The sequence below is a fragment of the Diorhabda carinulata genome, chromosome 7 (assembly GCF_026250575.1).
Source record: "Diorhabda carinulata isolate Delta chromosome 7, icDioCari1.1, whole genome shotgun sequence".
NCBI classification, from domain to species: domain Eukaryota; kingdom Metazoa; phylum Arthropoda; class Insecta; order Coleoptera; family Chrysomelidae; genus Diorhabda; species Diorhabda carinulata.
Window position 1 is genome coordinate 24,846,536 of NC_079466.1, and position 13,240 is coordinate 24,859,775.

At 29.3% G+C, this 13,240-nt stretch overlaps 2 protein-coding genes and 1 non-coding gene across 6 annotated transcripts in view; 2 read left to right on the forward strand and 1 right to left on the reverse strand.

Annotated features, from left to right (window-relative positions):
• The window catches only part of LOC130896616 (semaphorin-1A), a 238,375-nt gene extending 230,350 nt beyond the window's left edge, over window positions 1-8,025 (forward strand). For 3 of the 4 annotated variants that reach the window (XM_057804814.1, XM_057804816.1, XM_057804815.1), the window contains exon 15: window positions 870-8,025. In XM_057804814.1, coding sequence (XP_057660797.1) covers window positions 870-944 — 75 coding nt within the window. In that variant the 3' untranslated portion in view covers window positions 945-8,025. The remainder of the gene's footprint in view (window positions 1-869) is intronic. The other variant, XR_009059594.1, reaches the window with a different exon arrangement.
• A 1,701-nt stretch (window positions 8,026-9,726) lies between these two features.
• Window positions 9,727-13,185, forward strand: LOC130896628 (uncharacterized). Its single transcript, XM_057804833.1, has 2 exons — window positions 9,727-10,016; window positions 10,825-13,185. Exons 1-2 carry the CDS (start codon window positions 9,758-9,760, stop codon window positions 11,733-11,735), a joined length of 1,170 nt encoding a protein of 389 aa, XP_057660816.1. The 5' UTR covers window positions 9,727-9,757; the 3' UTR covers window positions 11,736-13,185.
• Window positions 10,550-10,666, reverse strand: Trnal-caa (transfer RNA leucine (anticodon CAA)). Its single transcript has 2 exons — window positions 10,629-10,666; window positions 10,550-10,594 (listed from the first exon to the last, which is right to left on the reverse strand). It is a non-coding gene; the product is annotated as a tRNA-Leu (tRNA).
• Window positions 13,186-13,240: the final 55 nt, after the last annotated feature.

Below are 13,240 nucleotides of genomic sequence, written 5' to 3' on the forward strand. Positions count from 1 at the left end.
GATTGTGTCGTTTCATGTTTTTATTTTTAATATGTGAAAGCGTAAAGTAACGATCTATTTTTAAAAAAAAAAGGTGCATAAAACAATTATAATGCTAATCTACTTTACTCATTGAAAATATATAATTAGATTACTTTATATTAACAAAATGGTAATTACCCAACTTTCTTGTATTAATCCGATGATTAGAAGCAATAAAATACAAAATTCTCAATAACTTTCAACAGCGAGAAGATTTGTAGAAATCGCCTATTTATCAGTTGTTTATATGTTGCTTTTTGTAAAAAAAACTTGTCATCACTTATTTTTGTGTGAAAATGAGACACTTTTATAATAATATTATTCACCTAATCAAAATTACCTTGTTTATTTGCGTTGAAAATAATAATTATTTGACATTACGTCCATTAAGGGTTATATCTTTCTTCTTCTTTTTTATACAATGCCATACTTGTACCAAATGGTTTACATCCACGTTATTACGGAGTGAAAAAACTTTGATATCAAAATTAGATAGTAATGGTGAAAAAAAATCGAAATATGTACTCGTTTGATAACATTTAGAAACAGCATTTATAATTTTCATAGAAACTATACTAAATTACTTATTCCGAAACATTAAATTTGAGTATTTAGTTTTTAAATAAATTAACGAATTATATTTTTAAAACTATTGGATTTGGGGATATAATATAAAGACAGTATATACTGGGTGTTTTTTTTTTTTTTGATCACATAGATATGGATATGACTGTTATTTTTTAAGCACCTACTACCAGCACTGTTTTAAGCATGCTTCATTAACCGCACTACTAGGCTATTCATCTACATACCTACCCCACCAAAAAAGAAAACGTTGTCCCTTTTAGTTGTTACAGGGTGATAATTATCGGCGAGGCGACGGCTTCGGAACAACGCGAAGCGTCAAGAAAGTATACCTCTGAGAAAACAGCGAGGAGGGGCGAAGCTTGGGTCGCGTTCCCCGACCCTCCCAACAGCAGAGATCCGGTCACAGCGCCCTGCCGACCAGCAGCGGATCCTCTAGCTCTCCCTCGCCGCCCTCCTCGTCACCGTCGCCGACGCCACCCAATACTGCCTCCTACATCTACAGGGCGTAGCTGTTCTCCTAAAAGGCGCGATCTATCGATGGAACCTAACTTCTGAGATATAGAGAGAAGGCGTTGCCGCAGTACTCGCTTAACTTGGTCCGAAAATCGCTGCTCTGTTTGTATAACGGTAGAATTTCGCGTATAATGACGATTTTGAATGATGATGTTTGACTGGCCTTCTTTAAAGTCATAGGTTCGTAGGGAAATTATTTTAATAAATATCGGAATGAGAGTTTTACGAATAAAAATGCAAATCATCGAGTAAAATTTTTTTAAAAATTAATGAAACACCCTATATATTATATTATTTTTCATAATTTTTATAAATTTTTCCAATATATAGCTTTGCTACGTTATATAAAGTCTAGTACAAGCTATTGCAAATTTAATTATAAAACAGTACCATATTTGTTACCCTGTATATATAAATATTTCAAATATTAACATTTTTTTTAGTATTATATTTTTCGAAAAAATTGAATCGTCCTGTATGATATGAAGTTATTGAGAAAAAAATTCGAATGTCTATATCGCCCCTGTATATGGGAAATTAAGTTTTTATAACAAAAAAAAGTAATTATTTGATTTTAAGTTGGCGATCCTGTATATTTCTGAATGGTCAGATCACACAGCACAATTTTTGACATTTAATGAACCGTTACGTCAATTATAAATAAAAAAAATCCCAATTATTGTTTGAATAAAATATAAAAAGAGTTTTTGTTAGAATTAACCAAAAAAAACTTAATTATTATTAATTCTCTATACACAATTAGTTTGTTTAACACTACAATATGGCATACGTCTCAAATCACGTTACTCGGAATCAAGGACTCTTCCATAAGGACAGTCTACTTCCATTAATCTCACATAATATTGTGAAGTCACTAATTACATCAAGCATGTAACCATCATATGACAGTTTTGAATGATGGTCATATTAAGTCGAATTAACATTTCTTCAATCTGCTTTAATTTTAATAGTCCGTTTCTGAAATTGTGTTTATAATTCATTTCAAACTTAAGAACTCACAATTTATTCACCTATGTAATTTGTGACGTAATCGACCATCGTATGCTTTGTGGTAGAATCCTCGACTCGAAATGACCTTGTATATTATATCGATCGATCATCGATCTCAATCTAGTAAAATTTTTAGTGGTGTGAACTTCTGTAGTATAGTGTGCCGTGGCATTTTTGACACTATTGACAGTTTCTTCTCGGAAATATTCCGTTAGGTTAACATTTTTCTAATTGTGTGAAGATATATAATTAAAAAATAATAGTTTGAATATATCGATAAAGATTTTATAACGTTAATCTATTGAATTAAAACGACGGGCTACAAGAGATCGATCAGGTAAAGTTTTTTTGATAACTTGATATTCGTAATAATATATAGGGTGTATAAAGAAAAGAAACGGGTTTTTTTGTTAGTAATTATATTTATTTTATATTAAATCAAATGAGATTTCCGTATGAATCAATAACGGGAAGGGAAAATTTTAGTATTGCGCCATAGTAAAAAAATATATATTATATAGGATGTAGTAGAGGGCAGTGTGCATTTTTTAGATACGACTTGATAGACTTGTTTATTATAAATATATATATACATATTCTGATGATTAATAAAGTGCTTCTTATGAATGTGTTTAGGTAAGAATGTGGGTATAAATAGAATTGTTATAATTTAGCAAAAGATAATAACATTGTGATTAGATTTATGATATTCTTTAGCTATATAACGTTGTTCCATCTTATAAATAGTCTAGTGAATATTAAGATAGATTCATATATATATAAATATATTCCAATTTTTGTTTAGTCACGTGATTGATGATTTTCTAATTAGATATTTACAATTAGGTGTTGCTACATTTCGTGATTACGAAGATATAATTTTAATGAAAATGTTTCAATTTTTATTAAAATGTGATAAATTCATGTTTTTTTTATGAAAAAAAAAATTAAGGGAAAACAAGAAATTAAGGAGATTAAACATATTTAATTAAATAAATGGTTGTAGATAGAATCGAACGCACAATATTAAAGGATATTTGTTTTATGTAGCAATAATTAATTGTTTATGTTTATTTTGTATGATATATTAGAAAATCGAAAATATATTTTTGCAGCGACTGCATTAATCGCCGATTTCATCTCTGTGTGGAAATATTAGATTTGCTAGACTATATACACCATCTTGTTATATGAAAAATGTATATTCTCTCATCAAATCGTATTCGTTCGCTTTGTAATGACTGTTAACAATATTTTTTTATCTTCGTAAACAGAAAACAAACAAAATGTAGTTGTTACAAAGTGAGCGCTCCTATTTTTTCATTTCCGTTCGCTTTTCGGTATTTGTTTAGTGCAACTAGTAATGTACATAAGACTGAAAAACTGTAATAACCAGTTTTGATTTCATAAAAAAAAATAAATGCTGATTCCGCGTTTACTTATATTGCTTTTAGTAAATACGTTTCGACGGGTGACGGTTCGCCTCTTTAGAGCCTATATATTGTTTATAATTATTTTCTATATAATTTTTTAATAAGTCGCCTTCGCTTCCTAGTAATCATCGCGTCTTAGGCGCTTTTTTTTAAATTACGGCTTTGTACATACTTTTTTCAAATATTCATCGCTTTCTAGATACTTTCTTTCAATATTTTTGTTATTCCTAGGCGTTTTTTCTAATATCTATCCATTCCCAGATAATGCTTTCAACTATTCATGGCTTTCTAGGCAATTTTTCACTATTCGACACTTCTTAGACAATTTTTTAGAATGTTGTGTCATTTCTTGATACATTTTTGCTTTCTATACATTTTTTTAATATTCATTACTTCCTAGTGGAAGTTTTCTGAAGTGGTTAGCCATTCCTAGATACTTTTCTGAAATGGTTAGTCACTTTTTCCAATATTTATTGATTTCCAGAGAAAGTTTTAACGATTCATTGTTTTCTAGATACGTTTTTAGTATTCACCACTTCCTAGACACTTTTCTGAAAGTTTAGCCACTCCTAGACACTTATTCCAATATGTACCACTTTCCATAGAAAGTTTTTAACAATTCATTACATTCTAGGCTTTTTTCACCAATTAATGAATACTTTTCTGAAGTGTTTAGCCATTCCTGGATACTTTTTGAAAATTTTTAGCCATTTCTAGACCCTTTTTCCAATATATATTGCTTTCCGGACAATGCTTTGACAGTTCCTACTCACTTTTTTATCATATTTGAGAGTTATTAGCCACTTTTCCCCATATTTGACAGTTCTTAATCATTTTTTTGTCATTGTTGACAGATCGTAGTCACTTTTTTCATATTTGACAGTTCTTAGTTAGTTTTTTCTCATATTTGATTGTTCTTAGACACTTTTCTCCCATATTTGACAGTTATTAGCCACTTTTTTCTGCATTTAGACAGTTATTAGTTAATTTTCTTATATTTGACAGTTTGAAGAAGATCAATACAACATGAGAAGTTTCAGCTACATAAATAATTTATCTAGCGATTAGACTTAGTAGGTAGACGGTGGAAAATGGTCAATAATTGCAATAAAATTATAATTTAAAAAAATTCTATGTTTTTTGTTGTAGTAAATATATCTGTCGCCTGTCATAACGTATTATAGGCTTATTATGATTTGTTAAACATTATTTTTGTTTTTTAATTTAACGAGTGTATAACAAATCAGCAATATGTCAATTATTTGGTGCTCCGCACCTGACAAATACTATACTCACTTTAATGTAATTAAGTTTGTAAAAATAACAATCAGTCGAGATTTTAGCTGATGATTGTTAACATTTTTTATTGTTGCTCAAATGTTTATTTAATTTATGTATCACAACTCGTTTTTTTTTTGTATTAAGAATATAATGGAAACTGACATACACTGAGAGAACTTCTTTTAAATTTTCCGCGAATTATTTTGTGAAGTTTTACAAAACGTTTTTTAGCGGATTACTTGAAAAAAGTTCCCTGGAATCTATTTCGTTTTAGTCTCTAAAAGAAAAACGAAATTATTTCTAACCGATATTAGTGTTTCCTTTTTTTCATAAGTTTTGTATAAAAATGTAGATAGATTTTTAATGATATTATACCTAGTCGTGTTATGATAACTTTTTGAATTTGGCACTCGAAAATTTTTATAGATCTAGCAGTAGGAAAAGCTCTTTTTACATTTTTAATATAATACAATGCTTAAGTATATTCTAACTGTTTCATATCGCCCTAAATACTAAATATTCTATCAATAATAACATTCGATAAAAGCTAATAGAAATTACGTATTTATTTGATGAAATTGGACACTTAAAATACAAACAAATCTTAGTTTTTATTCAAAATTCAGTTCTTTTCATACCAAATATTCAAAATTAAGTAAATTCAGAGATTTACAATGGTATTTTTGATAAAATTAATCGTTGATGCAAAGTGAAACTTAACCTCAAAAACTATTTAATTCAAGCTTCATTCTATATAATTATTCATTTATTAATCTATTAAATAAACTGAGTACTTACATGAAATAATCTACACTAAAGAAAAAACGTTGTTTGAACTCTCATTTCGTTAATTTAAACCTCATATAAAAATTTTATTTACGTGTAGAGACTAACAACGCCATGACACTCACAAACTTTTGGTACGAATTTCAAATCTAATTATTTTTCTCACTAAATCTTTATGTAGGATTAATTATTGTATCACTAATTCGACGTTATGATTTATATAATTTTTTTCTATACAACTGTTTATTAAAAATATTACGAAAATCTATTTTCTAATAGCATTTATGTTGATGTTTATATCGTTCCCGCTACCACTCCCACCTCGCGGATGTTTCTTGAAGTTGAATAAAAATCACGAATACAATATTACGAGGGGATGTCAATAAGTACGCACATTTCGTTAGCAACAAGTTTGTTGAATATTGAAAACTTGGGGTAGTTTTGTTAATTTATACTTGAGCACGTTAAAAAATACAAGGAATTCGAATTACAATTTCAGACAGTTTGTAATTGTACATTCTTGAAATGAAAATACCAACACAGAATATTTAAATTTGACTTTGTATTAGAAATTTTTTGAGTCGATATATGAAAATAATCGTCAAGTAAATTTTATTAATGGCGATTTTGGTTGATTTTAATGATCTTGACGTAATATTCGTTTTCTATAAGGGATCTTCATAAAGTTGAAAAAAGACGAAAGTAGAATTACGAGGGGTTGTCAGAATGTAGGAAATATTGTGAAAAAATCGAATTTCCTTTTTTCGAACAATAATTATTTGTTAATAATAAAGTGCCAAACTAAAAAAGAATATTACGAATTGTCGATAATTGTTTATAACAATTCCTTGTATTATAATTATATATATATTTAAAAATAATATTTTATATGATATGAAGTAGAGAAAAAAATTTTTAATAAACTCTAGTGATTTGTAAAAAAAAATGCGATTAATTATTAAAAAAAAAAAAAAACTTGCTTCTTCCTAAATTGGGTAACCGAAACGCCCAAAACAAAAATTTATTAATAAGCAGTGATAATCTGCGTTCGTAGCATTTAAGGCAGCCAGCCATTTTTTTAAAATATATTTCATCCTAATTATATAATAAAAAATTTAAAAAAAAAACATAGATTAATAAATTTAGCTTGTAGTTATAGTTTGTAAGTATTTAAAACAAAATACTTATAAAAAAAAGCAGATCGTACTGATTCCAGTGATATTGATCTGGATTTTTGCCTAAGAAGCCTTTAGATTTTAAAATATAAAAAAATATATATTATAATATTTATTAGGAGGGGCGAAAACGGTGCTTAATCCCTACAAACATCAATATTACTTTGAGATCTCCCCTGGGCTCACGTTAAGTACAAAAAAACAGAGAGAAGGTTTCAGGTTTTTCCCTAAGTCAGGTATATCGTGGAGGATTCATTTAATTTGGAAATTAAGATAGTCCCGGACGGAAATCTGATATAGTTGAGCATTAATAAGAGAATTTTTCGTTTCGGAGGGGTTGTACGGGGGATTTATCGAAATATCTTCGAAAACTAAGCAGTAATCACTCGTCGTGACTGTATTCCATCGGTCTATATATCGAATTTCCATTGGTACGGATCGTGGTGGTAGTTTTCACTCCGCTAATCACTGATACCTTTCGGAAAAACCTTGACGCTCGTGGAAATTGATCTTGAACTGCTGCAGGTCGTAGTACTAGGAAAACACGTCTAATTGAGTCGAATCTGCATTCGTGGGAATCACCAGCGTTGATATCCAACCTTTTTTGAGGTGTTTCCATCGATTTTTTGATTTTCCAAGTTTCGTATCGGATCCGTATTGCGCTGAAGCGAACCATCGACGGTTTAACGTAGTTTAAGATACCGAATTCGTTGTTAAATCGTATATTTTGTATAAATAATTTATACCAAAGAAATATCTTCCAGTTAGCACCGTTTTTCGTTCACCCCGTACGTATAAATCGTTGCATCATCATGTATAACATTCCATATTTAAAAATGAAAAGAAAAAAACGTGAGATGACATGGTCCGATCGTCAATATATCATTAAAATGAACCCATCGATGATTCTAAAAAAAGAAACCTTAGAAATAAAACAAAAGCTGCGATTGTTAGTTGTAATTATAAAATAAGCCTCTCGCAGAATGTATTATATATTATTACCACTATATTATTATGCCCACTTGGTCCAGATAAGATTTTTTACTACCGTTTGTATAGAATTTACCTCGTTTAATGAAAGAAAATAAATTTTTCGTGTGTACAACTTGTATAAACGTCTATCTGGATCGAGTGCTTTTCAAAAATATTTAATAATATTGACTCTAGATGACACAATGTATTCTTTAAATAGAAATAAAAATATAATTCGAAAACAATTTTTCTTTTTTTCACCTAAAAATCCTATTGAACTCTATCTATCGAACAAAAAGAAAATCCTTCACAAGTTTCCACATACTTTAAGCAGTTGTTCCTATAAAAACGTATTATTAAGGTCTCCGTAGCGGAGTGGTTAAAGTACGAGACTCGCACGCGTGAGGTCCCGGGTTCAAGTCACACCAACGACATTTTTTTTTTCTATTTATATAGTAATAATTATTTTTAGGTGGCTTTATACATGCCAAAAATAAAATAAAATATTTAAAAACACAAATTCGTCTATCATTTTATTAGTTTCTTCAAATCTACATTAAAATATTCAAAATATTAATAAATATATAATATATTAGTGTATTTTGATAACATTTTCACTAGTACAAAAAATATTGTACGCAACTCGTATGTAAAGTAACTTTTTTTTTCGATAAATTCGATAATCACAATAAATAACTATAATGAGAAAGTTTTCAAAATTCCCGCTTAAACTTTCCAAACTCTCTATATTATCGATCGATAAACGTCAAGTTATATGAATGAGGTTAACTCAAATTTGTTTACAATTAGAAATGTAAATTATTTCAAACTATTCTTAACAGTTTACATGCCCTAGAAAATGTACCTACTTTGAACTTTGATGCCCTGTATATTAAAAATATCGTTATAATAAAATTTTTTAATATGCTGACGTATTTCCTTTCGAAAACCACACAAAAAAACACTTGAAACAGTGAGAAAGGCACTTGTATGCTTTTATGTACACGCGTATCAATTTTCCTATAAATAAACACGCAGACTAACAAATGCGTAAGTAAGTGAAACGTTTTTATACAAAGTGGACAATTAAAAATAATGTTTGTTGATAAACGCAATTTATTTGAAACTATTTAAGTTACATTTTAATATAATTTGGGCTTGTAAATACCAAATACGTTAAATTAATGAAAACGTACCACCTTGTTTAGTTAAAACTTATTTCTTTTGTGTCTTCCATGTAATTTTACTCCCTAAATAACAATCGAGAAGATAATGTACCTTATGTTACATTTTACGAAATTCGCCCTAAAACTACTTGACGTTACGGTTCAATTTCGAATATAGTTTAATACAAGATCAAGTTTTAGTCTGGGGGATTACTGCAATGTTACAAGATGGAATAATTTTGATAATCAAATCGTTTACGAAGTATTTTTTCGCATAGAAACTAAATATCAGGTTGTAATTGTCGCATCTAGTACGGATTATGATCAATTTATCGACGCGAGCTGTCAAATTATGCAGTATCCAACACGAACATATCTTTTTAACAATCAAATGTTTATGTAATATTGAATATATAAGAGTGGAATTAATGCCTCAATATCACGATATTTCACATGACAAATGTGCAATATCAGTTTACGTACATAATCGATGTTTCAAATATCTGTAATCACTCGTATGACAACTTGTTATTAGTACGTTCACCATCAAAAACGTCAAACTTTATAAAGGCAATGTCAGATTCGATATATTTATTATCAGTGTTGCTATATCTCAAAACTTAAGTAACATTTCTCGTATATTTCACAATAAAATTTATTTTAAATATGTATATAATGAGACAACAATCCCCTCGACTATACTTTCATCCACGGCTCCATAAGTGCATTAACATCTCTCTCTGGTTTGCTTTATTCGTTTTCTTTATGTTTTTATAATTTAGTTTAAACCAGTTTGTCTCTGCGAGAAGAGATGGATGAGTTCGACATGGAAGAACTCAACGAGACGTTCGCAGAAAGCGGGTTTTTGAATGTTTTTTTAAATACAAGTAATGTTTCGACGAATTTTAACGATAGTTCGTTATCGAATGTAAACGACAATTATTTCGAAGAATTTGGAGAAGATATACTATTGCCTAAATGGATTATTGGTTTATATTTTTCTTTTGTTTTGATTGGTACTGGGATGGATTTAGTTTATGTTTTGGCACTTTTGAAAAATAAAAGAAACGGTAAGTGTGTTTTTCGTTACTGATAAACTTAATATAAATTATATTTTTGTTAGTAAATATGAAAGGCAAATTATTTTATTCAATCTAAGATTCTTTATATTTGGAAACTATCAAAATTTGCTTATTTAATAGTTATTATTCATTTATTTAAAATTTTAATTAAATGTAATGAAAAATGATAAACATTATACAGTTCAGTTTGGCAACGCTGTATAACCTTAATACACATGTGAAGAGTATTTGTAATTAGATCTATAAATATAGCCCTATAAGCTGCAATAAACACGCAATATCCTTTTAATTTTGATCCTTCTTATTTTCTAAGAATATTGAGTAACTTTGAATAGACCAACTTTAAATAAAGAGACGCCATTTATGTAAAAGAAATTTGAAAATATTCATAACATCAATATTATTTTATTACTAAACTCAGTTTTAGTTGTTTTGATTTTATGATTAATTGAATAATGTTTTTTTATTATACTGTGATAAATATCAACTTAGTTTTCTAGAAAAATTAGAAAAAAAAACTATGTCAGAAGTGGGATTCGAACCCACGCCCACAGAGTGGACCAGAACGCTCGAAACCTGTACAGTACAGGCAAGGTAAACCTTGAGTCTGGCGCCTTAGACCGCTCGGCCATCCTGACATATACGTAACAATCCTAAATCCACTTTATACGTATTGATAACGTCAATAATAATTACAATGAGGGTATATTGTGCATGCTTATGATTACAAAAAGTATTTCAAAATAATTTATTTCTTAGACTAGGCTTAAAATCGAGAACATTTATTATTTTTCAGGTACGTTCTCGTTGATACTCCAACTAACGCTTATAGACGCCGTCAGTCCGTTTTTAGCGACAATCGAGATTTTGACAATCAATGATCGTACATGGACGTTTTCACCTAAAACATGCCCGATATATAACGGCACTGAAATTCTATTGAATTCTTTACAACTTTGGATAATAATATGCATGAATTTTCACGTAATATCGTTATGGAATCTACTTAAAAACGAATCTCAAAAGAAAACGAAGAATCCTTTGATCTCCTGCGACGACGAATCCAACGAATGTTTGGTTACCAAAAGGGAAAATACGAGGGTGATGTGTATAGATTATAGAAGAAGAAGAGATGACGTATCGGTTGCGATACCGAGTATTTTAATATGGTTGTTTTGTACGTCTTTAAGTATTCCGAGTTTTACGTTTTCGTCCATTTTGAAATTGAAACAGAATTTCGTTGTGTGCGCTCTTGTCGATAAATATTACGATCACATGTTTCAAATTTTGTTACTAGTTTTTCGAGTGTTACTACCAGTGCCGCTACTTTTGTTTTCTTTGATATTTCTGATCGTTAAGTTATCGAAAACTTCGTTGAAAGATATCAAACATATTCTAACCAAAGATTTCGCCGAACTTAGAATATTATTAATATTTTGCGTTTGTTTAACTATTTTATATCTGTGCACGTCTTTCCAAAGGAATTTATTTCAGTTTTTACACGTCAATTCTCACGTTTTATACGATTTATCGGAGAATTTTAAGGTGCCCCCCCTGTATAATAACCACCTCAATATTACTAGCAATATGAGTTTAACGATGCTTCATTATAGTTGTAATACTTTGAGAGCGGTGTTGCTACTTTATCTTTTACCAGATTTCAAAAATTTGGTTAAAAAATCTGTTTTTGGTTGTAAAAAACGTTAATTAAATAAACTCTAGTTATAGAGGGCGTGCTATTTTTCATCAATTTTGTCGTCATTTTCAAAGATTCCATCAAATTCTTCTGTACATACATTTTTTTTTCCAATATCTGATGTAATATACAAGGTGTTTCTAAATTCGAGGGACGAACTTCAGGAAATGATTACTCCTATGAAATTAAGGTGGGGTTTAATTCGTTCCGCCCCTTTCCGAGATACCACCCTTAAAATATGGCGACTGAAATTGAGTTTGGATTATTAGGTATTATTAGATGTTGCCAGTTCGGTCTATAAATACAAATGACTTTTAACGATGTTTATATGATCTAAATTTTGAATCTTTTTAATAAATAATAGAGTTTTAATAAAAATATAACCTGACGTTAATAACTTTAATTATATGAATTAATAAGTGATTTTCAATTTAAAAGAAGTATTTATATAAAAAATGACTGAATCAAAGTTAATTTTAAGAAATAGGCAACACTGTAGACACAAGTCCGCAGAATTGGAAACTAAAGCGACAGAGACATCTGTTGATTTTATTTATCACTATACGTTGGGCAAATTTCTACAGGAGTGTTGACGTCACAATCGTCATAGTTAGGGCAGGTCAGGGATCACTTTCCGAACAAACAGTGTTGACGATCTTATTTCGTATTTTCTTTGATGAATTTTGCATAAAATTACCTCGTCAGTATTACTAATTACGTTATTTATTATTTTCGAAATATATTCACGTTCTTATACTGTTAATTAGGGATATTAAATTTATGTTTAACATTAATAGGTTATGGCTTAGAATCAAATCTTCACTGTAATGTTTACAGTATGGAACAAAATAAATCACCATCTCGTACAACAAAAAAACTGATGAAATAATTTTATAGAACACAAACTTTGTTTGGAAAGTGAATTATGACGATGGCGGACGTGACGTCACGTACCGGTTGTCTATCGCAGACACGTAACAGCGCGGTGTTGTCATATGTTTCGTGAAAAAATCTTTGTAAAATATAATTTTTTTTCGATATTTGATTGTTTTATTTCGAATAATAGATTTCTATTGCGAATTTGTAAGGAAATATATAAACAAAATTATGTTTTTTCGTAAGTTTTGAAATAATTGTTAATTAAAATGAACTTACCTTCATTGATGAATGTCTGGATAACATCACTGCCATTTTTTAATAAGAACTTTCGAAAATGTGAAATTAGGAATTAAAAAGAGGGTTTTTTATAAAAATTGTTTTTATTTAAAAAGAAAAATAGATTTAAGCGTTATTGTTATTTGTTTGTAAAGGCATTTTAACCACGAACTTTATAAAATGACTTATGATAATAATATGGCGGACGTGACGTCACATTCCGGTTGTCTATTACAGACACGTAATAACGCGGTGTTGTCATATGTTGCTTGAAAAAATCTTTATGAAATATAATTTTTTTTTCGATATTTGATTGTTTTATTTGGAATAATTTAGATTTCTATTGCGAATCCGTGAGGAA